Here is a 26,218-nt window from a genome sequence, read left to right on the forward strand (position 1 = left end):
TTGAGGGTAAAAACCCATATCTGTCTAATTTATTGAACTATAAGTGATTGAATCCTTTACAAACTCTGGTACTACTTCATTCTTACTGAAAACTTGTTTACAACACCCCTCTCAAGTGAGCTCGTCATCTCATTGAGACAGGTTGATAACCCTGAACTTGAACGCGGAGCCTTACCCTTGGAGACGTAGTCTCTCCCGGGAGGCTGGGGCAGACAAGGTGCCCACCTGCTTCCTCATCCTCCACCACACTCGAGCACGTTTGGTTGGTCAGGATGCAGCGGCGTGGGGTAGGCGGGAGCGGGCCATTGGACACACAACTGTCCTCTCACTGGCAGAGCTACCAAGAGGGCGCCCACACTGGCTTTGTAGGGCCTGGGAGGGAGCAGCTGCAGGCAGGAAAGGAAACACAGCATGCCAGAGGAAGCGAGGCTAGGCTCTGCACCAGTGTCCGACAGAGGTGGTGATGTGCCCTCGCCCGGCAGTCACTTCTTCAGGGTTTATTGTATGAGGTGCAAAGGAGGCAGCTCCTGGAGACCTGGCGCTGTAAGGACAGGAGTTGTGAAAGGAGGGGGTGGCTGACCCCTGTGACTTGTGTGTGACCCTTTAAGTCTAGTCTACACAGCAAGTCTGGGCTCATCTCAGCAAACCTTGCAGTGCTCTCCTGATCCCCTACCGAATTCCAGGGGAGGCCCAGCCACAGTGAGGCTGGGAAACTCACTTAACAGCTCGGATGAGATGCCAATCCCCAATGTACCATAGCTACCCTCTCTGAAGGCAAAACCCAGCCTGCTCCAGGGGTATTCTTAGCTCAGAAGCGGACTGGGGGGATTGCTTACACAAACACGTGGTCTAAGACTCTGGACAAAGTTAGATTTCTCCTCCAGTATCCAAGACTTCAAGTTCCAAAGAAAATTAGAGTTAAGTCACTTTCCACAAAGAGACCTTCCAGGGCTGCCATCAGCTCTTTCTGGATCTTGGCTTTTTTTCCCCAGGGCCTTGCTGTCTGGCTTCTTCTTTAACTTGCTGCTTCTGAGAAGGGCCCAGGACTGGGGGGGGGCGGTGAGTGTGAGGACAAGAGACAGTCAGCATTCCTTTCCTCATTTTCCCCCGAGTGCCTGCTTAGCTGGGCCGGGCGATTTTCCAGGCTGCAAGCTCTCTTAACCACACCATTCTGATGTGGAGATGGCCATGGACAGAGATCAGATTAAAATCTGGGAGGATGGCCTTATTGACTAAGTTCCCAACCTGCTCTAGACCCAGGTCAACTCCAGGACAGCTAGAGTTCACTGTTGCTTCCTTCCAACATGATTTACAAAAGAAAAGGTTCTGCTTCAGGGCAATTTTCCACCCTCCCAAAGGAACCCGGGAGAGATGGGAGAGGAGATCACATGTTCTGGCCCCAGGGCTGTGGAAACCTTCTGACCTTGAGGTCCAGGCAGACATGGAGTCTGACCTTCTGAGCAGCACATCACCCTTTTCAGAATTGTATGTGTTGGGTTCTTTCAGGGGACAGTGTACCTGTAGGCAGAGGGCGGGGGGCGGGGTGGGGGGGCGGTGAGGCTATGTTTCCGCTGCACTAGCCGCCCTACCTGCCAGAGGAGCAAAGGAGGAGGGAGAGTGGAAAGAGAATGCCGTCGAAAACAAGAGCTAATAGCCAGTGGTCCTCAGAGGCTGCTGCAGCCCTGCCCCAGAGAGGGGAGTTTCCGGTTCCCAACCAGAATTCACCCTTCAAAGACCACATTAGCAAAGTGCTTCTTCAAGTGACACCACAGATCCCCTCCCTTGGCGTGACCATCCCCAAGCCTGGAGGTCTCAGGCGGGCCCCACTGCCCTCCCCAGGATGTGGACGATATGGCGGGAGGGGGAGGGGGCTGAAACACAGGCGCACAGTGTAGTCTCACGACCCAGGACAAATGCAGCCACGCTTGGCAGAATGACAGATGCCGCAGGGTGGTGGCTGCAGCCGGGTGCCAAGGGAAGGTACAAAGTGCTGGAACACAGGGCTGGGGGCTCAGCCCTAAGGGATCTGAAAGACATTCAGCTTGCTGGTGTTCTTGAGCGTCTGGCGCCGGTTGCAGAACCAGACCCGCACGACCTCCCGGTCATAGTTGAGCTCCTTAGCAATCTCGGTGATCTCCTGGCCTGTGGGCAGCGGGTTCTTCTCGAAGTAGGCATTAAGAGCCTCTATGGCCTGGGGGGTAAAGGAGGTGCGGCGCTTGCGTTTCTTGGAGGGCTCGCCTCCCACAAACTCCATCAGGTTCTGCTGGCCTTCCTGGTTCCGGAGTTCGGCTTCATTCAGCCACTTCTCCAGCACTGGCTTCAGCTTCTGCGCGCTCTTGGGCGTGATGTCCAGCTTCTCAAACCTGCAGGTGACCCAAGCCCAGGAAGGAACAGTGAGAGTGTCTCACTCCCCACACCGGGCGTGAGCGCTCTCCACAAGGGGCTGCTCCTCTTGGGGCTGGTGGGGCTGTGCTCAGTGTTCCCCTCACCACCCCCACTAAAACTCCCTGGCTCGGCCAAGCCCAGACTCCTCAGACTGTCCTGTATCCCAGGTCATAACAGGGAGACCATTCCCATGGCCTCGGTTCAGTAGTGCGATGATAACAGGGCAACTGCTTTAGTGAGCACCATTCCAGAACTTTCATATCCAAATGGGTGAGGTCCTTTAAGGAGTCGTCTTGAGAGGCCTCCAGAGATGCCAAACGGATGTCGTAAGTACTGTCCTCCTCCAACTGCAGCATCTCTAAGTCAGAATACTCTTTCTGGCTGAGCCCGGATGTGACTACAGAATTCCCAACATGGCAAGGTAGTCTAATAGTCACTCTAGTGTAATCTATAGAATTGGCAGGCAGATGAAACCTTTTGGCCATCCCTGAACCGTGTGTTTTTTCGTGTTTGAAACCCTCGGCTATCCTTCCTTTATTTCTTTCTTTTGTTTGTTTGTTTGTTTTTGGCCACGTAATGTGGCTTGCGGGATCGTAGTTCCCCGAGCAGGGATCGAACCTGGGCCCCTAGCCATGTCCTAACCACTAGACTGGCAGGGAATTCCCTACCCCTCCTTTAATACCGGCACCAGAACCAGTCTGTACGCTGCACACAGAAAAATCAGCTACATCACTTTATAGTCATGCCTCAAAAGAGGGGGAGATGGGAGCATGATAGGGGTGATAGTGGGTTATAGTTGAGAACCAAGCCAGAACTGAAGTTCTCACTTTTGTGACTAATTTCATAAGCTGTACTCCTGTCCCTCTAGGATTCCTAAATGGATTAGGATCCTGGTTTTCCCAAAAAAGACAATATAAATGCTCAGGATTGGGGGCTAAACTTCAGAGGGCCCCCAGAAAGACTTTGGCTACTCTAGGTGTTCATGTCTACCCTTAGAACAGCTTTCCTTGTCCGGAAGAGGGCAGAAGCCAGGAAGAATATGGAAAAGGGCCAGATACCTGGGCCCCTGTGAGTGCCCTGACCTTGTCCAAGGCAGCCTTACTCACCGGCAGATGGCTGACTGGCTGTAGGCTGGGCCTTCCGTCGCGGTCAGAGCCTGACCCACCTGGGTCTGTGTGAGGCCCAGGGATAGCCGCCGGATCTTAAAGTTCTTGGCAAACTCCCGGATCTCTTCTAAGTTGATCCCGTCCTCATCCAGACTCGGGGTATGTGGCTCTAGGCCAGAGGAAGGGGGCAGGGGTGTGTGTAAGACAGACAATCATCGCTGCTTATCTTGCCCATTGGCCTAGCCTGGTGCTGTAGTGAGGGATAAGGACATTTGACAAAAGGCCTATGTACCCTTAAGACCCTCATCACCCCTGTCCCCAAGACAAATAAGACTTGGGGGTAAGGGGCCAGGACCAATGTGCATAGAGGTAGAGGCCTATTTTCAAGTTCTTCCGGCTCTAACTGTTGACCCTCCCCCATTCTCCCCAGCCTGGCCCCAAGCACACCTGTTGGCCATCCACACTCCTCAAGTGCTGGGTGAGAGACCACAGGGGAGACAGCCAATGGCTTGGCTTCTCAGAGAGGCAGCCAGACAGCTGGCTAAGCAGCCTCCACCATCCTCATGCATAGAATCCAGCTCCACAGAATGAGAATAAGAAAGCCAGTTCCTGGCAATGGGCCTGTGCCCTTCCCCTGTGGACTCCAGGAAGTTTATTAAGGAGAGCGTCATCTAATGAGGTCAGAGTGTCCAAATAAATGCCTCTCCCCTTCTCCACAACCTTCTCTAGAAGTCACTTACTGGACACCAGCTGGCTGACAGTAGGGGTCTCTGAGCAGGTGATCGGGATGGGAGCAGAGGCAGCTGGCTTGGCCGCTGGGGCTGGGCTGGCGATGACCACAGCTGGCTGGGGCATGGCTGCCGGGGGCTGGATGGGCTGCACCTGCGAGGAGAAGAGCCAACAAACCCCACTGCCCGCCTGCCTGTTTCGGGGGGGTGGAGTCTCTGGTGGGGCCAGAGGCAGGGCAAAAGTGGGCATGGAGGGACTTCCCTTGTGGCGCAGTGGTTAAGAATCCGGCTGCCAATGCAGGGGACACGGGTTCGATCCCTGGTCCGGGAAGATCACACATGCCGTGGAGCAACTGAGCCCGCGAGCCACAACTACTGAGCCCGGGTGCCACAACTACTGAAGCCACGCACCTAGAGCCTGTGCTCCGCAACAAGAGAAGCCACCACAATGAGAAGCCTGCGCACCGCAAAGAAGAGTAGCCCCTGCTTGCTGCAACTAGAGAAAGCCCACGCGCAGCAACGAAGACCCAACACAGCCAAAAATAAATAAATAAATAAATAAATTTTTTTAAAAAGTGGGCATGGAATCTTCACTCACCCAGCACACTCTTACCTGTGCCCCATCAAAAAGCAAGACTAGAAGCTATGCATTAGCACCCACCCAATGATAATGACCTCCAAAATAAGCATAGAACGTGCCCCACCAAGCCGGGGCCTTGTTGCTGCCTGTGACCCAGGCAGGTCAGAGGCTCAGAAAGGTTCAGCACACCTGGTCAAAGCCCCAACAAGTGTCCGCCCTTGAGATAACTGCTCTCAAATCTCTGCCCTCAAAAGAGAAATCTAAACCTGATTCTAGAGCCTCCAGGCCCCAAATACCCATTAATAGGGAACTGGCAAATGACTTCTGGGACCTCTCTACATTAAGATACTGTGCAGCCGTGACAAAGAATAAGGTTTATCTCTTAACTGCTGCCATGGAAAGAGCTCTGAGTCACAGTGCTAAGTGAAAGGAAAAAAAGTAAGGTGAAAAACAGTTTTTATGGAATAATTCCTTTAAAAAGACATATGAATTTCCCGGAAAAAAAAAATCTTGAGGCATATAAAGCAAACTGTCAACAGAAGTCATCTCTGGAAGTAGAGTCAGAAGGGATTTTTACTTTTTGACATCACACATAATGTTGGAATTTTTATAAATGACATGTACCGTATTTATAATCAGGAGAAACTATAAATATATGAAATTAGTATTTTTAGTATGATTTTTTTTAAAGCTTCCTGAAAGTGCAGATTTCTTTTGGATGGGTCCTGTTCCCTGAATTCTACCTCCTGGTAGCTTCAAGTCATTCCCTCGTCATCCCCAGGGCCTTGTTCAGAGCTCCTTGTCTCTGGCTAGAATTGTTTAAGCTGTCTCCTAACAGGGACGATGACTCAAGTCTCACCACAGTCCAATTCTTGGCTCCACCTGGATAACGGAGGGAATTTTTAAAATGCAAATCTAATCAGCCACTTCCCTGCTAAAAACCCTCCCGTGACTCCCTACTACCTAATATTAGTGATGACAATAAAAGCACCATTTTTCAAGTGCTGTGTACCAGAGTATAAACTGCCTTATGTGTAATCTATCCTTTAACATTCATAACCTTCTGAAGTTGGTACTCTTATCACCTCCATTTTATAGATGAGGCTAAGAGGTTATTCAATGAAGCTGGGAAGCTACATACCACTAACTTGTTAGAGATGTGAATTCTTGGACGCCACTCCACACCTACTAAATCAGAGGCTCTGGGGTGGGGCCCGGGAATCTGCATCCCAGCAAGCCCTCCAGGTGGTTCTGCGGCACACTCACGTTTGAGAACCCCTGCTCTGGCACACTGTACTTCCTGCAATTCTGTGGAGGTAGAATACTCTCTCATCCAACTCATCCCTTTAGATTAGTTCAGTGTCCTAGTCTACGAAGCCTTGTCAAACTCCCCAGTCTGCTGAGAGCTCCCTTCTCTGGGTTCCCAAAGCACCTTATCCTGCCCCTCTCATAGCCTTTGTCACGCTGACTTATAATTTTCTCTGATGCTGGGCTACCTAAGGTTAGGAAGGGCATCTTATTCATCTCTACATCTTCAGCACCTGGAATATAGTAGGCACTCAAAAACTGCTCCTAGAATGAACACATAAATGAATAATCAATGCCACAGTGCAGGGCGGAGGGGTGGAGGGATGAAGGGGTGAAGAGGGAGAGGGTACAGAACGAACCTCCCAGGGCCTTTCTAGCGATTTGTTCACCCTGGAGCTGACCGAGGCCCAGTTTACTTTGACCACCCCTGTCTGGCTTTCTCAGGGTGCTATTGACCTCTGAGGGCACATATACACATGTTCGGTGTGTGTAGGTAAGGGGTCGGGGGACGGTGGTGCTGCTTTCCCAGGCAGAGAATGCGTGGACTCATGTGGACCTTCTACCCTGGAACCTCCCCCCGCTTTGGGGAGGTGCCCTGCTTTCCCAGGGGCTTCAGAAAATAGTGTCGTCCTCCTCACAGTCTGGAGGGAGGCCACCCATGCCAGACAGCACTGCCTGCCCCCATCCCCCAACCCAGCCCTTGTACCTCACTCTTAGCGGGGGACTCAGGAGTGCTTGGCTTCCGGACAGCCACGGGAGAAGGCAGGGGGCTGCTGGCCAGGGCTGCGATCACCTGGCCCTGGGCGTTCAACAACAGCTGGGGGGTCACAGCCTGGACCTGCAGGCTTTGGGCTGGTGCTGGAGCCGCCATGCTAGCCGAGTTCACTACCCACGGAAGTGTTCCAATAACCTGGGAGGAAACATAGGGACCCCAAGTGTGAGGGCAGCGCCCAGGTCCACCCCCAACCCAAATCCCCACATTGGCAGGAAGGGACTTAGACAAATCACTTAACCCCTCTGGGCCTGTTTCCTCACAAGAAAGTGAAGGATTCACACTCTAGGGGCCGCTTCCTTTATTCTCTCTCCAGAGCCGTGGTGGGGCAGGAACAGGTCTGCATGTGCATTCAGACAGATCTGGATGTGAATCCCTGCTCTGCCACATTTTAACGGTGCGGCTTAATTTCTCTGAACCTCAGCCTTCTCCCCTGTAAAACGGGAATAAACATCTCCACCCAGTAGGTGTGTACTCAAAAAGAAGTGGGATAACGTATGAGAAAGCACCTGGCACAGAGGCTGGTCACAAAGTGAGTGCTCCATAAACGGAACGCCCCAGCTAGAGTGAGGACCACCAGGGCTGGATGGCGGCTATGCCCCTGCCTGGCCTCAGCATCAGCAGAGCGCTGTCACACAAGGGGTATGAACAGCAGCTTGTCACCCTCGTTGAGCTCCTACGACCCTCAGCCCAAGTCCTGCCCCTCCTCCACGGCCAGCATCTCCACCAGCCCCCACCCCTCAGCCTGGCTTTGACCACTTGCCTGTCCCTGAGCGCTGGTGAGGATCTGACTGCTGATGGCCGGCACGCTGGGAACGGCGCTGGCAATGACCGGCGTTGTAGTGAGGGAGCCCAGGATCTGGGTCTGTCCCCCGAGGGAAGCAGCACTGATCTGTGGGTGGAGGAAGAGCCTTGCTCAGAGGCGACGGGGCGAGAAAGAGCCCAAGGCCGAGGGAAGAGGGCTGAGGGTACTGGGGCGGGGGTTATGGATGCTGGGCAGATGGAAGTGTGGGCTGCAGGCCCAAGTCCACCAGCTGAATAGCGTCCAGGGCCAGGGGCTGCAGGGGGTGAGCAGGGAAGGGTGGGGCCGCAGTCATGGAGGAGTAACTCTGGCTGATCTTTCGGGCTAGCCCTGGGAGAGCAGAAAGGCCAGACTGGAGGGGCTGATGTGACTAGTGTCACATCTAACAGCCTCTAGCTCCACCTTAGCGACAGGCTCACAAGTTTGCAATCCCCAGACATCATCCCACCCTCCAAGGCTGGTCCAGTGGTTCAGGTTCTGGAGGATGTGCCCAGCCCTCTTGGCAGAGGTTGTCTGCTCTTGTCTGGGACGGATGGGCTGGCAGCTGCAGGGGAAGGCCTCAGAAGGAGCCCATCTCTGCCGAAGTGTTGGAAGAGAGCCGTGTTCAGGGGGCTGGTCCTCCACCTCCTTCCTCCCCCGAGGGAAGGGTCAGGTTCACCCTTGGCCAGAGATTCGGTCCATCCCCGTTTAGCCCCTGGTGAGGGCAGCAGCTTACGATTCCTGGGCTAAACGCGAAGCCTGCAGGCTGAACGGTGATCTGTGGGGGGCTGTCCACTGGCTTGGGGGTGGGGGCAGTCGCGGTGGCAGCAGTGGGCTGCGGTAGAATGGCAGGTGTGGTCTGCAGCAGCGGCTGGGTCTGGATCAGCGTCTGGGGCTGGGCTGGCGGTCGGGGCCGGGTGGGCGAGGAGGCCTGGGCCGGTGGGGCAGCTTGAACAGGTGCCGGGAGAGCGGCATTCAGCACGGCAGCTGCTACGGAGCAAGGCAGAGACAGAGGTGCTCAAACGCCCAGCCGTAGCCCAGGGAGGCTCCAATCCCAAGGGATCTGGCACGAGAACGAGGAAGGGTTGGGGCAGGGGGGACAGGCAGCTGTGATTCACTGGATCTCTGCGGGGGCGGCACATGCCAACTTCTCTCATCCCCCCTCCCTTGGGCCTGGAGAGGTGTAGATTCAAAACCAGAAGTTGAATCTTCTTGCAGTCCTTCTCAGGAGGCTGGTCACGGGGTGAGTTCTGGCGTAGCGGGGAGGGGCAGTCTCAGAGAGTTGGCTGAAGGAAGAGAGGCCTGCTGGGCCAGCATGGTGCCATGGCCTAGAGTCCCGAGGTGGTGCAGCAGCTCTGCGGCTGGGGGCCTGGGACACCAGATCCAGACTCCAGGGCTGTCGCCCTGGGAGGGCCGCGGGTTTGGAGTCCGACATGGCAAGCACACGTGCAGGGATGGTAGTGTAAGGTGGTGGGGAGCCTGGTGCGGTCCTGGGGAGAGTTGCCGTTACCTTGGAGACCGGCTAAAGGTGGCTTGAAAATTCCCCCCGTGGGAGAAGCAGCGGTCAGTCCTGGGAGGGCAGCCACGGTTGCTGTAGGAATTGTCCACACGGCCAGCCCCTGCTGACCAGCCACTTGACCTGCAATACTGATGGGGATAAGAAGAGGTTGAGTAACTGCCCCTGCTGGAACCATAACTCCTGTCAGAACTGTGGCTAAGTTTTCCTGAGTCAAGACCTGCAAAAGCAAACGAGATTTCAGAAAGAAAAGAAAAAATAAAAAATCAACATTGACAGCGCAAACACTGGGTCTCTCAGACCCAGCTGAGCACACACAAAGCATTCTGAGGGCAGTGGGAAAAGGCCACGTGAGGGCGGGGAAGAGACAAGCCCTAGCTGGAGGCCAAACCGCCCCCCCCCCCCCCCCCCCCCCCGCCCGAGGAGGCACCTGGACTGGACTATCCCGCCTTCAGAGAAGCAGCCCACATCAGGGACAGGGCCCAGCCCTGCTCAGGGACCGGAAAGGGTCATAGGCCTCTCCCACCACGGTCTGCTGCCTCCCAAGCCTTTCCCGGGCCCTCGCCCACAGGACCAATGCTTTGTGGCCAGGAAGCAGGGGGCAGGGGCTGGTGGAACCAAGTGGTCAAGACCCACAGGGGCCTCCGGGAAGTTGTGATGGAGGACAATCCTGATGGATGCCTTGGAGAGCTGAGCTTGCAGTGAAAGGTCACAGGGAGCTCAGCACGCCTGGAGGCCCCTGGAGACAGCTTCTCACTGAGCTGGGGCTGCCCCTGGCTCTAAATGAGGACCAACAATCCATTAACTCTCCTAGGCATCCCCTCGAGGGGCTGACAAGGGCATTCACTCACTTAGTCATTAGATGACTTGAAGGAGTTAATGTAATCTCTATAATCCTTCCTGGACCCAAAGAGATTACCTGGCAAATGCAGATCTACTTTTCCCAGGGGGCCTGATCTGGGGCAGGGGAGAGGCCAGGGGTACCTAGTAGGAGACTCCCTCCCTCAAGCCACAGCCCCTTCCCTGTCCTGCCTCATGCCGTTCCCAGATCCCATGGCCGGCCCACATTGGCTATCCCATGCCTTGCTCCTGCCCACCGCCCTCTGTCCAGCTCCCTGGGGTGGCCCTTACCTGGGGGGCAGCTTGTACAGCCAGTGGCGTCAGGGTCTGCGATGCCTGAGGCTGGCATGGGGCTTGGCTGAAGGTGGCAACGGCAGGGGCAGGGCTCGGCGTTATCCCCGGGAGTGACTTCACTTCAAGTGGCATCGGGAGGAAGAGGGACAAGGAGTGAGCCTGGGTGAGTGTGACAACCCTCAGCCCCACGTTGTATTTCTGCATCACCCGAGGCCAATCACTGGCCTTCCCTGGCCCACAGAGGCAGCTTCCCAAAAGCTACGGGTAGTGAGAATAGGAGGCTGGAGAACCCTGTGCCAGACCTGGAAGGTAGGCCACCCTCTTCCCACATGTGGATGAAGGAAATGCAGACCCAGGCACAGCTGGGTATCAGTCTCTCATCTCCTGGCTCTGTAGGATGCTAGGACCTATCACAGAATCAGTAGTAGAAAGGAACATGTGTCAGGGAGAGAAGGAGCTAGAATCAATGGGATTGACTGGCTCATCCAGCAACTGGATCACTGTTCACCCTACCTTCAGGCTACTTTTTGGATGCAGGTGCTGGCTTGGGGAAGGGGCAGGACTCCTGTAGGGTGAATTCTTGGAAGTGACATGTCTTGGCCACACTCAGGATTACAGGGGCTCTCCAGGCCAGGCGGCTTTTCTTCTTGCCATTCCCTGAGGTCTGAAGTGTGGGTGAGCAGCTTCTAGGAAGTTCTAAAGGAACTTCCCATGCATTGGAGCTTAGTTAGGTACTGGGACCCCTACCAGGAAACCTCTTTAAAGCCACACAACAATGCGGAGAGGGGTTATTATTTAATATATGGTGAGACATGAAAGAGAATCTAGGTGTTGTGTGTTCGACCAGATCAGTGGTTTCTTTTTTTTTTTTTAATTTTTTTTTTAATACAGCAGGTTCTCATTAGTTATCCATTTTATGCATATTAGTGTATATATGTCAATCCCAATCTCCCAATTCATCACACCAGTGGCTTCTTAATACTGACTGGGTATAGGTTTCCAGGCCCTAGTCTAGGCCTACTGAGTCAGAATGTCCAGGAGTGGAGGCCAGGAACCTTTTATCTCTCTCTTTTTCTTTTAAGCTCCCTTGTGATACAGCACACAGACAAAGTGGGAACCACTGAACTAGATAACCTTCCAAGCCTGCATTCCCAGCCTGTGTTTTAATCTGGAAAGGCACCAACCTAAGTAAGGACTAGACTGTTTACAGTATATAATTTAAAAATCCAGATTGCTTAAAGAATGAAAGAGACAAGCAACGACCACAAAAGCCTTATAAAATACTAAAGAAAACAAAATGGCAGATTTATCTCCACTGTGAAGGGGAGATACATTTCTAACTATCGGAAAAAAAAAAAAAATCAGAGAAGATAAGGATAATCTGAACCTCTGGAAATTTAAAAAATAGTTTGCTTGACAAAGTGTAATGAAACCTAAAAAGGAAAGTGAGGAAATGGGAATGTGATAAACACGAGTGATGGAAGCTTACCATCTGTATAGTCATTTCATTAGGATATGCTATATTTCCAGAGTAGGACCATGGGCCCTAGGGCTTGCCTACATTGAGGGTTTTTGTAGCTTCCTGCTAGATTGCTTTTCAGGAAGACTGAACCAATTTACAGCACCATCAACGATGTACCTGTTTCTCCACAGCACCGCCCAGTTTAGGTTTTGTCACTGTTGATTTATTTTTCTGGCTTAATAGGCATAGGTGGTACCTCATAGCCAATTACTTTTTCTCTCATTGATAGCAAGATTTTGTATTTTTCCAGGTGATGACTTCCTCCTATGTAAACAATTGGCTTCTCTTCAAAAGGAATCTGGGTGGACTACACCTCAAAGAAAAGTAAAATTAAAGGGCCATTCAAAGCAGCACTGTTTATGACAATAAAAAATCAGAAAGTTTGATAATAGCCAAAACCAGAATCAGATGAGTGAATCTGTCAATAAAGGACATGGAATATGAAATAATATGGTGGTAAGTGTCATGCTACTTAGCCTGCCCTCAGGGGCCACACCTATAAAAATATGTATGTGTGACAAGGTCTGGGTAATAATTTAGAGTGACACAAATCACTAGATTCTTTTTTCATCCTGAAAAAGTTTCCTATTACTCAGTTTTATTTTGTTTTAAGAGGAAACACTTCTCAATATTGCATACACAGAAACGTTCCATCAAAGCCACAGTTTAAGCTGGCAGCTCCTTAGGAGGTACCATCAACATACCTCCCTTCCCTGCTTGACAATGACTGAAATTCCTTTATAAAGAAGACTTTGGTGAAAAGCTTAAGTATACAAACCTCTGGAAGAAGATACACACTACCGTGAACACTCATGCTAAGGTGTAAATAATTGATCTCTGATCAATTCCTGAGAGCAGGTTTTGGATAAGGAGCAGAATTAAGGCGCCAGAAGAAATGAGATACGGAAGATGGATAAAAGGGTAAAAAAAGGAAGTTAAGGCACTGTGGATAAACCTGGAAAGAAATGGAAAGGGTGGCCGAGATGGAGAATCCTTGTCTTTCCCACCTGCTCACCAGGGCACTGGCCCATGGGAACAGGTGATGGCTCATCCTGGCCTCAACAAGGAAGCAGAACATTTCCAGGCTAGGGGAAAATGGTCACGTCTCTTGTCGTTCCTTTACTCAAAAGGAGAAAAGATAACCCGGGTCCCAAATGGATCTGCACACTGATTTGCGAGTAGAGCGAGGGAGGTGAGATCTGGCAGGGGTTTTGTTAGAGAGTTGCCTGTTCTCTTTGCTCTCTTCTTGTCTCCTCCTCTTGGCCCACACCCTCTCCCCCAACCACATCTCCAATCTAGGGAAGGGGTGAAGTTCAGCAGAAAGCAAGGGGAGATGAATCATGGCTTTCTGGGGGAATTGGCAAGGGAGGCCCGGGGCTTCCTGCAAAAGGAGATGTCTATTCTATAAGGTGTTAATGAGGAAAGTCGATGAAAGGGTGCCCTGTGCCCAGAGAGCAGTGCCTAGGACCAGCCCCAGCTTCTAGAACAGCCCAGGCTGTCTCACAGCTGTACTGCAGGGTCATTAGGGGAGACAGTGTGAGTCAATCAGCCATATACATTCCACAGGCAGGAGAATCAAACTCATGCCCTGAAGTCATCTTTGAAGAATAAGAGCACAAATAAGCCCACCAGGCTAGACTCATGCCAGCCCAGCTGGGAGTGAGGAGCTGGGATTCTACAAGGCCCTCCCTCACACACATATCCTTAGTCCAAGGTGTGTATGACGGCCTCCCATCCCCAACTCCTGGCACCGCCCAGCTCCACCACAAAAGGTACTGATTTGGAAGGGCTGTCAGGATCCTGAAGGCTTAGTCCTCTCTGCCTTGAGCTTGAGGGTCTGGTTTAGACCTGGGAGCCCTCTCCGAGGTTAATTCATTCCCCTCACCCTGACCCATCCCAGTTTAGGTCTGTAAGTGACTGAAACTAGAACTAAAGTTCCGGGGATGAGGAGTGGCCTAGGAGCTGACCAACAGTACAGAGTGTGACCAGAGGCTGTCCAGTAGACGGGAAGACAGTGAGACCCTAAAGCCACCTAGCCCCCTCCGGCTTCATGCTGGCTCTCCAGGGGGAACACAGGAAGGGACTCAGGCGGAGCAATGCCACGTGGGCGCAGGTAGCCTCATACCAGTTGCCTCTGCGGAGGAGTCTGGGTTGTCTGGCCCAGCTTCGCCGGCTTTGGCGGGGCCTCCGCTCTGGGAGCCCTCGGCGGCCACACCTTCCAGCGCTTTGCCCTCCTCCTCAGCAGGGATCTGGGCGTCCACTCCAACCTCCAGAACTCGGATGGTCTCATGGCCTGACATCACGATGACCTGCAAACAGAGGACGGGGGACACTGCTGGGGGGAGGGGCAGATCAGCCCTGGGGAACCGGAGCTCTAGGCACGGCTGAGGGAGAGAGGAGAGAGCATGTCAGGATGCAGACCTCCTGTCTCAAGGACTGTGTGCTCTGTGAGAATTCCAGAGCCTGGAGCAGACTGCAGCTCCCTGATTCCAGGGAAGGAGGTACTAGGAGAAAGAAGGCCCTGGTGACAGGGAGAAGGGCCTGACACAAGCTAGGAAAAGTCCCACAGAGCCAGACCACTTGGGGACATTTCTATTTGCTTCCTCTCTTGGACTCAGTTCAGGGAGTGGTAAATGGCCTCTCCCACAGCCTTGCAAGGTCGTCTTCTTGGCTGCTAGGATATTGGAGTGTGATTACGATGGCCCCTAACACCATATCCACAGCTTAAGCTGGGACAAGAAGCAAGTCCCTCTTCACGTCCCTCGAGTCATTAGAGGAGTGGAAAATGAATGCTCCATGATACTGAGTAACTTTTTAAGCTCATGGCTCCTTTATTTCCAAAACTCTGGAGTACGGGCCAAGATTTCCCTCCAAGCCAACTTCCTGAAGCGAGGGTCAGGAATCCTGAAGACGTGGCCTCTCGCTGGCCCTCTTGGACTGGAGCTTTGTACCCTGTGGGCCTGCAGCTCCAGCGTGCCATCTGCTGTGGGCGTGCTCCCACCTGGAGGGGAGCCCCCATGCCCAGCAATGCAGGCAGCCCCTGGGCCTCCTCGGAACACTGGGTCTCCTTTCCTGCTCAAAGAGCCAGCACTCAGCGCTTTACCTCCAGCACTGACATGCTTCCAACTGGGCCATTCAAGAATCAGGGACACCCGGTACGTTAAAAAGCTCTGGGTCAGGCCTTCCCTGCGCTCCGCCTCGGCCTGAAGCCACTCCCACAACACGCTCCTTAGGCCTGAAAACTGGATCCAGCCAGAGACTGCTGGAAAAAAGCAACAATGTGACCCATCAGGGGAGTATGAGTGCAATAACCCCCCAAGCAGTTCCCTTTCTGACTCAAACTTGACCTATGAAGGACTTTACTCCCATCACATTTTAAGAGATGTTAATCTTTTTTCTCCTTTTAAAAATTACATAAGTCGGAAATTCCCTGGCATCTCACTGCCAGGGGCCTGGGTTCGATCCCTGGTTAGGGAACTAAGATTCCATAAGCCACGTTCTCAAAAAAGAAAAAAAAATTACATAAGTAATAAAAGGTCATTGCAAGAAAAATTAGAAAATGATATATAAGCAAGAAAAAAAATTAATTCCCTGATATCCAAATCTTTCCCCATGTTAACTTATACATATTTTCACATTTTAATTTCACTTTTTAAAGTCACAGCTTAAGTCCCCAAACCCAGCCCCTGAGAAATCCTAGCTGGCAACTACATCTGGATGGGTAAAGTGACGATCTGGACGGGTGTTTCTGGCAAGAAACAGACAACGAGGGGCTCTATGGAGTTTTCCTCCTTGCCCACACCCCTTGGTCCATCACCCTCACTCCCCCGCCTCTTCCTGCCCCAGAAGATACCTGCTCATTGACAGTCAGAGATGAGTCTGGCCCGGCTCCAGGATCCATGGTCACTTGTCAGGGTGGGGTGGGGCTGGCCCACACCTACACATCCTGCAGGGTGAGATGGGATGGGAAAAGCAAAGGCTGATGCGACATAGTAATAAAATTTCCATGCCATCTCAAAAAGTCAGAAGTAGAATGGAAGGAAGAGAGAGAAGCTAAGGTCTCCCAGGTATGTCTAGAAGTAAAGGAAACAGGATTCTAAGGATTTTAAAACTAAAGCGTCTCACTTCCTACCGCATCCTAGGAGAACCTACACTCAGGAGGAGCGAGGGTGACAAGAGGAAAGAGGGGGCCAGGCATCTTTCCCTGGGAGTTCCCCAGTCCAGTGGGAAAGAGCAGAGCCAGTAGAACCCAAGGTGACTTTGACCCAGACTCTCAGAACCAGACACAAGTGAGGAGCACACTGGGTATCAGAGCATTTCTCAGGGGAGGGGTCTGAGTGGACTTCCTGAAAGAGATGGTAAAGATAGGAATAAATTAAAACAGTTGTCTCAAACTTATGTGTCTGATTATCACCTGGAACACATTAAAAATGCAGGACACCCCTACCCCGATTTCCCCAGACCAAACATCCCCAGAGTCTGATTCAGTAGGTGGGTGCCCCAAAATCAGCACTCAGGGGGATTCTGTGGCAGTGGTCCAAGAACCATCCTGGCCTTTAACGTGGGAGGCAGGACAACATCTCCGATGGTGCAGCAGCTGCCACATGCAGTGAGACAGAGTGAAACAAGCCCTTGTGAGAAACAGGTGGTCTTGCTGGAGCCACAAACCATAGTCACAAGAAACAGAGGTAATAAAGGGGACAACTAGTTTTAGACACTTACAGAGAAAAGAGTAAATTAACCTCTATTCTGAGTGTCCACTGTGCTAAGCATTTTATGGAACACTAATTCACATTCTTACTCATGCCAGCTGGGGGATGGGAGCATTAGGGTCACCATGTTACGGATGAGGACACTAAGCTCGGAGAAGTGTTCTGGATTCCTCACCTTTCTCTTCCTCTTCCTCTTCTACCCCTGGGTCCGCTTCGTTTGTTTTCCTTTTTTTGTTGTTGTTATTTTATTAATTGAGGTAAAAGTCACATAACATCAAATTTACCATTTTAACCATTTTAAAGTGTACGACTCAGTGGAATTCAGTACGTTTACAGTGTTGTGCAACGATCACCACGATTTAGTTCCAGAACATTTTCATCATCCAAAAGGAAATCCCATACCCATTAGCGGTTACTTCCTTTCCCTGCCAACCCCCAGCCCCTGGCAACCACGAATCTGCTTTGTCTCTGTGGATTTGCCTATTCCCAATATTTCATACAAATGGAATCATACAATATGGGGCCTTTTTGTGTCTGGCTTCTTTTACTTTGCAGAATGCTTTCAAGGTCCATCTGTGATGTAGCATGTATCAGTGCTTCATTTCTTTTCACAGAAAAGAGCCGTGAAAAAATTCCATTGTATGGGCTCTCGCACTCTCTGGGGAAGGCAGAAGCACAGGTAAACCAAGATTTCATTTCCAAGATGGAAAGTCCATCAGACTCAGCTGTGACTATACCCAGCGCTCCACAGGTCCATGCCAATCCATCACCTCCCCACACAAATAGTTCAAGAAAACAATCTGTGAGTGCAACACTTAGAGAACGATTAAGGAAAACAAGATCTTCATTTAATTCCCATAATTAAATGGCACGGTAAAGTGTCTTAAAGTCAAGAATGAAAAAAACAATCATTTTGACCCACCTTCTAGAGTAATGGAAACAAAACCAAAAATAAACAAATGGGACCTAATGAAACTTAAAAGCTTTTGCACAGCAAAGGAAACTATAAACAAGACGAAAAGACAACCCTCAGAATGGGAGAAAATATTTGCAAACGAATCAAGGGACAAAGGATTAATCTCCAAAATATATAAACAGCTCATGCAGCTCAACATTAAAAAAACAAACAACCCAATCAAAAAATAGGCAGAAGACCTAAATAGACATTTCTCCAAAGAAGACACACAGATGGCCAAGAGGCACATGAAAAGCTGCTCAATATCACTAATTATAAGAGAAATGCAAATCAAAACTACAATGAGCTGCCAATGCAGGGGACACGGGTTCGAACCCTGGCCTGGGAAGATCCCACATGCCGCGGAGCAACTGGGCCCATGAGCCACAGTTACTGAGGCTGCGCGTCTGGAGCCTGTGCTCCGCAACAAGAGAGGCCACGATAGTGAGAGGCCCGCGCACCGTGATGAAGAGTGGCCCCCGCTTGCCACAACTAGAGAAAGCCCTCGCACAGAAACGAAGACCCAACACAGCCATAAATAAATAAATAAATAAATTAAAAAAAAAAAAAAAGAAACTACAATGAGGTATCACCTCACACCGGTTAGAATGGGCATCACCAGAAAATCTACAAACAACAAATGCTGGAGAGGGTGTGGAGAAAAGGGAACCCTCTTGCACTGTTGGTGGGAATGTAAATTTACACAGCCATTATGGAGAACAGTATGGAGGTTCCTTAAAAAACTAAAAATACGGCTTCCCTTGTGGCACAGTGGTTAAGAATCTGCCTGCCAATGCAGGGGACACAGGTTCGAGCCCTGGTCCAGGAAGATCCCACATGCCTTGGAGCAACTAAGCCTGTGCACCACAACTACCGAAGCCCGCGCGCCTAGAGCCTGTGCTCTGCAACAAGAGAAGCCACCACAATGAGAAGCCCACACACCGCAAAGAAGAGTAGCCCCTGCTCGTCACAACTAGAGAAAGCCCGTGCGCAGCAACAAAGACCCAACGCAGCCAAAAATAAAATAAATAAATTTAAAAAAAAACAGTTCCACTATATAAAAAAAAAAAACTAAAAGTAGAATTACCATATGACCCAGCAATCCCACTACTGGGCATATACCCAGAGAAAACTATAATTCAAAAAGACACATACACCCCAATGTTCATTGCTGCACTATTTACAATAGCCAGGTCATGGAAGCAACCTAAATGCCCATCGACTGATGAATGGATATAGAAGATGTGGTACATATATACAATGGAATATTACTCAGCCATAAAAAGGAACGAAATTGGGTCATTTGTAGAGACGTGGATGGACTTAGAGACTGTCATACAGAGTGAAGTAAGTCAGAAAGAGAAAAACAAATATCGTATATTAACGCATATATGTGGAATCTAGAAAAATGGTACAGATGAACCGGTTTGCAAGGCAGAAATAGAGACACAGATGTAGAGAACAAACGTATGGACACCAAGGGGGGAAAGTGGGAGGGGATGGTGGTGGTGGTGGTGGTGGGATGAATTGGGAGATTGGGATTGACATGTATACACTAATATGTATAAAATAGATAACTAATAAGAACCTGCTGTATAAAAATAAATAAATAAATAAAATTTAAAAAAAATCAGATCTTTTCAGAGAAGCCAGCATCTTTAGCAGAAGTAAACTGGAATTTCAAGAAAATTTTAAACACATAGTGAGGTAGAAGAAAGTACACATTTGAAAAATACTTTTAAGAATATCGATGCAAGTGAATCTAAATCACTGGATACTGGGTCACGCAGAGGTCTCCAAAATGATTTTGTGAATGAGAATTCTTCCCAAACAAGGATTAAATGAAGAAAAAGTAAAATCGGTGGAGATTCAGGAGAAAGAAGACCTTCTTCAGAGGCTAAAACTAGTCAAAATGTATCACTCAAAGAATGACCTGTCCCAGTTACAGCTGTTAATAAGGAAGTGAAGAAGTTGTAGGCAGATGATGCTCTGTGAGCTGCAGTCAACTATGTCTGAAAAGAACAAGAAACTGAGCCTCACCCATTTGATAGATCACTATGTGTAAGTTAATAAATTGCTACACTATAACAGAAATGAAGAAGAATTCATAAGAGTTTCATTCATAATTTTTTCTCCAGAGTATGTTTGAGAATGACAACATAATAAAAAAGATGCTTATACATTTTAAAGAGAAGGTATCAACCACTAGAGCTTAGAGAAAGGTATCCTGATGAAAGCCAATTTAGGAACTCTGTTATTATCTAAATGTAAATCAAGTTCTAAAATGAAAATTCAGTATTTTGGATAAATTTGCTGAAGGAAACAACATTTAAATAAATATGAAAAATGTTAATAATGATTAAAAAATAATTTGGACAATCCTGGAAGTAGTTTTAATACACTGTTTTGTTTATTGTGGTAAAAAAAAGTTTTATTGTAAATGTTAAAAAACAGTCCAACCTGGTGAATGTCTAAACCAAAATGGGTCTAAAAATGCCTGCCTCTCTCATTTTATGAGCCTTGTTTCCATCCATTTATCACATATTTCCATCTGGATGGTCTAGTAGATAATTAAACTCATATGTCAAAAAAAATTCCAACATATAGATATGCCATATTTTGTTTATCCATTCATCTGCTGATGGACGTTTGGGTTGCTTCTACCTTTTGGCTACTGTGAATAGGGCATCTATGAATCTTTGTTTTTGTTGCAACACCTGTTTTCAATTTTGGGGTATATTCCTAGGAGTGCAATTGCTGGCTCACCCTAGGGGTTTTAGGGTTTTCACCCCAATGACTGTGGTAAATAGCACATCTGGATGGCCTCCTTTGAGCTCATGACGCCATGCAGTGTCCACAGCCTGACAGCAGTGAAGAGAGATGATCGACTGTCTGTTTTAAGAGAAGGGGCTCTTATGATCACCCCAGCAGTAGAACTACAGTACACACATAGATCATGGTTAAAGCTGGGACAGGAAGCAGTGCCCAGCCAGAGCCTCCTCCTTTGCCTTCTTCTTTTTTTTTTTTTTAATTTTTAATTTATTTTTGGCTGCGTTGGGTCTTCATTGCTGTGCGCGGGCTTTCTCTAGTTGCGGCGAGTGGGGGCTCCTCTTCCTTGCGGTGTGCGGGCTTCTCATTGTGGTGGCTACTCCTGTTGTGGAGCACGGGCTCTAGGCGCGCAGGCTTCAGTAGTTGTGACATGCAGGCTTCAGTAGTTGTGGCACACAGGCTCAGTAGTTGTGGCACATGGGCTTAGTTGCTCTGCGGCTTGTGGGATCTTCCCAGACCAGGGCTTGAACCCGTGTCCCCTGCATTGGCAGGCGGATTCTTAACCACTGTGCCACCAGGGCAGTCCCGGGATTCAGACTTTTAACTCAGACTCATTTCTGTGCTTTTTTTTTTTTTCATTTCTGTGCTTTTAATCACTTTACACTTAATATGTCTGAGGTTTTCAAGGTGTAAAGTACCTTCTCATTATAATCATTTTTGGGGGTGGAGTACTCTGCGTGTATTGAAAGAATGGCCGGTTAAGCTGGAATGAGTTTTACTGGTATTCACGGGAAAGAGAGTCACATTTGTTTTGGGAAATTACCTTTCAAATTTTTGACATAATCCTCTCCAGCGAGGTTGTTTGTTGACATCAGCATCTCCATCTCTACACCACTTTTACATTTAAATTGTGCACCTACTTACCTCCTGCAGAGCTGCCATCTAAAAAGGCCACAAGGACGGGAAGCAGGAGATTAGTATAGATTGGTAGCTGGGGCTGAGCTGGATCATCCAGATAATGCTCCCAAGATGGTCTCACCCAGTCTGACAATCACCAAGTCTAACTCTCCAGCTTAGACCTCACCTGGGAACTTCAGACTCATATATCCAACTACCTACTGATTGCTCACATCATCTCCTACTCAACATGTTCAAAACCAAACTCCTGATTTCTACCCCAAACCTGTTCCATCTGCCTGTAGCCTTCCCCATCTCAGCAAATGGCAGCTTCATCCTTCCACAGATGCTCAGGCCCCAAACCCTGCCATCATCCTTGCCTTCTCTCTTACATCTACCTATACATCTAATAGTAACTCCTTCAAATCGTGTTGGCTCTCCCTTCCAGTGCGCCCGGAATCCCCCCACTTCTTATCACTACCACCGTGGTCCATGCGGATGTAGTACCTGGTGTAAAGAAGCATGAGACGACCTCCCCTCCTGCTTGCAAGCATCGTCTGCCTTGTTCTTAAATCGTCAGTCTCCAGGCAGGTTGCTACCTCTTTCAGGTTTTCATTGTCTGATGGATTTTCTGCCTATCCTCCCGCCCTTCTCCATTTCTGGCCCCAGGACATAGATTTCCCTTCCCACCTGCTGAAAAATAATCATCATCAATAGTTTATTGGTCCTGGGATAAACCATAATGGAAAAGAATATAAAACAGAATGTATATGCGTGTATAACTGAGTCACTTTGCTGTACAACAGAAATTAACACAACATTGTAAATCAACTATACTTCAATTAAAAAATAAATTTAAAAAATAGTTTATTGGAACCCAGCCCCTTTACACATAGTATTACAGTGAGCACTCTTTGGAGACAGACTTCTGGGTTCACAACCTCAGCTTTGATATTCACTATCTGTTGGACTCGGGTCAGATGATTTAACCTCTCTGCCTCAGTTTCCTCATCTGTAAAAATGAGAGTAATAACACCTACTTCATAGGGCTATTATGAGGACTGAATAAATTAATGCATGTAAAAAGTTTAGATCCATGCCTGGCACATAGTAAGTGCTCAGAAGATGGTAGCTATTTTAAAAATTTACATACATTATCTCATTTAAATTTAGTATAGCAGTTAGGAACCTAGGTTCACCTCTCAGTTTCACCATTTCTTAGCTGTGAGGCCTTGGACAAAGACCTAGCCTCTCCATGCCTCAGTTACCATATTTGAAACGGGGATAGCTAGCATTGTAGTAAATTGTATAAGGGTTCAATAAATGTTAACTATTGTTGTTCAGTTTTGACACCAGCCCCATGAGACCACAGAGCAAACACATAGTGAAGCTTGACCAATTGTGTCACTGTCTGCAGGTGGGCGGATTACTTCTCTGTTTTTTCAGGGATAAATAATAAGAGAGCTGATCTTGGAATTATCATACAAAGCACAAATAACAATTAGCTATTACGATCCCCATTTTTATTGATGAGAATGTTGATGATCAAAGAGAGATAAGGGCATAGGCTTAGGAGAAAAACCTAAAACAAATCCCAGCTTGGTCATGAGATAGCTGTGCCATCCTGGGCGAATGATTTAACCTCTTCGAAGTTTAATTTCCTTATCTTTAAAATGCTGATTAAATGGGCAAGACTTGTGGGGTTGTTATGATGATGATATGAGATCTGTAAGTAAGATGCTTAACATGGTATTCTTACTATGATCCTCATTTTTATCTATAGGAAGATGGAGGTTGAGAGAGGTCAGGTGACTTGCCCAAGGGCACAGAAGAGTCTGTGGCAGATTCAAACTTCAAGGCCACATCCTGCTCCAGATTCCTGTCCTCCTGACACCACACTAAGCCTCCATTCAGGAAATGGGAGGAAGGCTGACGGGGGCTGCTCTGGCCCCCAAGGATCAGGACACACTGGAAAATGGAAGCTCTCAGTTCTGCTCCAGACTTAATTTATTAACTTCCCTCCCCACACACCGATTCATGGACAGAGATAAATGACTTGCCAAGCTATTGGTAGACCGGCTAGGCACACACATGGGCCAGAAGGAAAGGAAAGGGCAAAAGATAGGAAAGTAGTGAACAACCTTATTTCTCCTTTCCCAACCTACCACTTGTAATCTTACACATATATAGTCAAACAGTAAAGACTAGTTTAATAGGACACATTTAGATTTAGTTTCTGCCCCCATCCCCTTGTGCCCAAACTTGATTCACCGAGGCAGGGGGAAGGGAGGGGGCAAATGAAATGTGAAAAATAACAAGTAGGTATGTTCCCCCACTAGACTGTAAGGACCAAGAAGGCATATCCACTTATCATCATATCCCAGAGTCTAGTATAATTCCTGGTACACAACAGAGGTTAACGAATATGAGCTGAAAACATAAATTATGATATCAGATCATATCATTTAGCCTGCTCATATTTCCTACCTTCTCCTCAAAACACATAGCCTATTTCAAATTTTGTGCCCTCATTCCCAATGCTAGGCCTGCTTAAAAACGATTTCAAAGAAGTAGTATTAAGTTCTGGAGAACCCCAGTCACACTCGCCCCTTCCTAACGTGCCGGTCCAGCTCCTCATTCCCAAGCCATCCGTCATTTGTCCAGTTTCTCCCGAGTCCCACTCCATCTGTGGCCTCACTGACCCTCATTTTGACACAGAAGGAGCTTGGGGTTTAAAGGCAGAAGACCCACATTGAGTACTGCTTCTGTTTCAGGTAACCCCTCAAAGCCTCAAGTTTCCTTATCTATGAAATGGGGCTAAATTATAGTACCTACCCCATTGGCTATTGTTAAATCGATAACATTTATGGAAGGCTCTTAGAACAGCCTGGCACACAGCAAACACTATGTAATTGCTTTAAATTGAAGTAAAGCATGCATATAGAATGTTTTTAATTGTAAAGTGTTATAAAAAATGTGTAAGATAATTACTATGACTTTATAGTGAGTAAATCTTAGGGAAGGGGGATATGATCTTGTCCCAAATTCCTTCATAATGCAGAGAATCCTTAGAGAAGCAAATTTCTTCTGACTAATTTCTTAATTGCTAGGTAGTACCTCCAAGAAGAGAATAGCCTATCTTTCTCTCTCTCTCTCTCTCTCACACACACACACACACACACACAGCATCACTCTATATTATCTTGTTTGTTTTCATATTTATGATCTGCCTGTCCCCACCTCCACCCCCAAACTGGAATTAAAACTCCAAGACAGGGGAAGTTCTGTCTGTATTGTTCAGAACTGGCATAGAGTGGATATTTTTGTTGCACTAATGAACAAATGAATGAAGGTCTACCGCAGATATGCAAAGAAGTACCAGGTCACAGAAATACCACGCTGAGAACCAACCCGGACTTCAATCAAAATGGTATATACAAAATTATTCCTCAGAAGGCCCTGCTGGTCAATGGTGGCTGCCTTAGATTATCAAGAAAAGGGAGGTGGGATATTGTCTATGAACAATTGAAGACCAGCCTTTTACTTTTGGAACAAGGAATATGGAAGAGCAGATTCTAGCTCTCTGCAAAGAGCTCCTTTTCATTTGCCCACGAAGGCTGCCCGACCGCGTTTTATTTCCCCCCCCACGCGCCCGCACCGGAGGCTGTTCTGTGAAGATTTGGGGCTTCCAATGACAAATGAGTAGGGGATCCCAACGCTAAAGTGGAGGTTACAAGGCACCCTGGGGCTCCCCCGGCCTTGCCAGGTGAGAATGCCCAGGGAAGCACATATCAGGCCCATTATGATGACTATTTATTAATAATAATATTGTTACTAAATATTTATGAAGTGCTCATGCTCAGCTATACGGTGACACTCCCACCACTCCGCCACCCTTCCAGCAGCACCCAGGTCCCCAACCCCGAGCCCCACAGTCCTCCCGGTGCATTGTGGTTGGAGAGAATTGTGACAGGTAGCTCTGGCCGCCTCAGTCGACCTTAACTGCTGGGAACCCAGGCGTCCGGGTCCTCCAGTGGGGCGAGAATCCATTCGCGGTCGCCACGGGGTCTTGGAAAAACATCCCCTTGGTCCGTACCCGACCTGGGCTCCAGGAGCAGAAATGGGGAGGGGCCAGGTCCAAGCTCCCCACGGGGTCCACCTGGCGGCTGCCCCCTCCTCTCCTCGGTCCGGACCAGCCCGCAGGCAGGCGAGGGCGCGGTCCCCGGGGTCTCCGGTCCACAGCAGGCGGCCGCTAGCCATCCCACTCCCAGAGCTCCCCGCCGCTCCGGCCCAGCATCCTGGAGCCCCAGCCCCGCGGCATTTTTTCTCTTTATCATAAATATATAAATTATGCTAATTACGGGCATTGCATATTAACCAAACCCGAAACCTCCCCTGCCCGGCCCCCTCCCCCTCCGTGCAAACCCCTCCCCGCCCCGGACCCCGCTACTTACCGGAGCCCGAGCCGCCTTCGCCCCGGGTGCCCGGCGTCCACCGATTAGAGATTCATCTCACAGCTCGAGCCAGGGGGCCGGGGGCCGGGGCCGGGGCAGCCGCCGCCCGCAGACAAAGAAGCCAGCGCGGCTTGGCTGGGCTCGGCTCGGCCCGGGAGCCGGTCTGGACCCGCCGCCGCCCCCGGGCCCCCAGCCCGGGCTGGGCAGAGCCGAAGGGGACTCAGCGGGCTGCGCTGGGCGGAGAGGGGACGGGCGGGAAGCGAGAAGGGGGAGCGGTGTGGGGGGCGGTCAGGTATATATATATTTTTCTCCTCTCCCCCCCCTTCCACGGCCCCCCCTCCTTTTTCTCCCACCCCCCCCCTCCCTTTTTCCCTCCTTCTGCTACTTGGATTTTTTTAGCTGCTGCGTCATGAGCATAATTTATGCAAAGAGCTTTGCCGCATGCTGCACCGCGCGCGCCAGCCGCCGGGGGCGGCGGGCTGGGCGGGCCGGCGAGGAAGGGAGGGGATCTTGGGAGCCGAGAAAGAGCGATTGGGGCGGGGAGCCGGGGGGCTCAGACCCTTGCCACCCCGGAGGCCTCACAGGCTCACTCCCCGGAC

The 26,218-nt window shown here is 49.6% G+C and overlaps 1 protein-coding gene and 1 pseudogene across 8 annotated transcripts; one reads left to right on the forward strand and one right to left on the reverse strand.

Moving 5' to 3' along the window:
• Positions 1–25,952, reverse strand: POU6F1 (POU class 6 homeobox 1). 7 transcript variants are annotated; one of them, XM_082352429.1, is made up of 13 exons: positions 25,620–25,952; positions 21,673–21,858; positions 21,092–21,210; positions 15,686–15,778; positions 13,958–14,141; positions 10,308–10,429; positions 9,171–9,396; positions 8,397–8,650; positions 7,643–7,771; positions 6,814–7,017; positions 4,232–4,373; positions 3,492–3,660; positions 1–2,363 (listed from the first exon to the last, which is right to left on the reverse strand). In XM_082352429.1, exons 4-13 carry the CDS (start codon positions 15,731–15,733, stop codon positions 2,018–2,020), a joined length of 1,824 nt encoding a protein of 607 aa, XP_082208555.1. In that variant the 5' UTR covers positions 15,734–15,778; positions 21,092–21,210; positions 21,673–21,858; positions 25,620–25,952; the 3' UTR covers positions 1–2,017. The 7 variants fall into 7 exon arrangements, with proteins under 7 accessions (XP_082208555.1, XP_082208557.1, XP_082208556.1 ...); XM_082352431.1 differs by lacking the exon at positions 21,673–21,858 and having other exon boundaries at positions 21,193–21,210; XM_082352430.1 differs by lacking the exon at positions 21,673–21,858.
• On the forward strand, positions 16,418–21,890 carry LOC309609675 (swi5-dependent recombination DNA repair protein 1 homolog pseudogene; annotated as a pseudogene). The gene is made up of 3 exons: positions 16,418–16,520; positions 17,159–17,223; positions 19,134–21,890. The product of its transcript is annotated as a swi5-dependent recombination DNA repair protein 1 homolog pseudogene (transcript).
• Positions 25,953–26,218: the final 266 nt, after the last annotated feature.

This window comes from Balaenoptera borealis, assembly GCF_965194805.1.
Source record: "Balaenoptera borealis genome assembly, chromosome: 13".
NCBI lineage: Eukaryota > Metazoa > Chordata > Mammalia > Artiodactyla > Balaenopteridae > Balaenoptera > Balaenoptera borealis.

Coding starts and splice junctions, on each gene's coding strand:
- POU6F1 (XM_082352427.1), bottom strand. CDS start 15,733: ATGGATCCTGGAGCCGGGCCAGACTCATCTCTGACTGTCAATGAGCAG. Junction 10,430..13,957: donor CTCCTCCGCAGAGGCAACTG/GTATGAGGCTAC, acceptor TGCCACTTGAAG/TGAAGTCACTCCCGGGGATA. Junction 7,772..8,396: donor TCGCGTTTAGCCCAGGAATC/GTAAGCTGCTGC, acceptor CTCCACCCACAG/ATCAGTGCTGCTTCCCTCGG.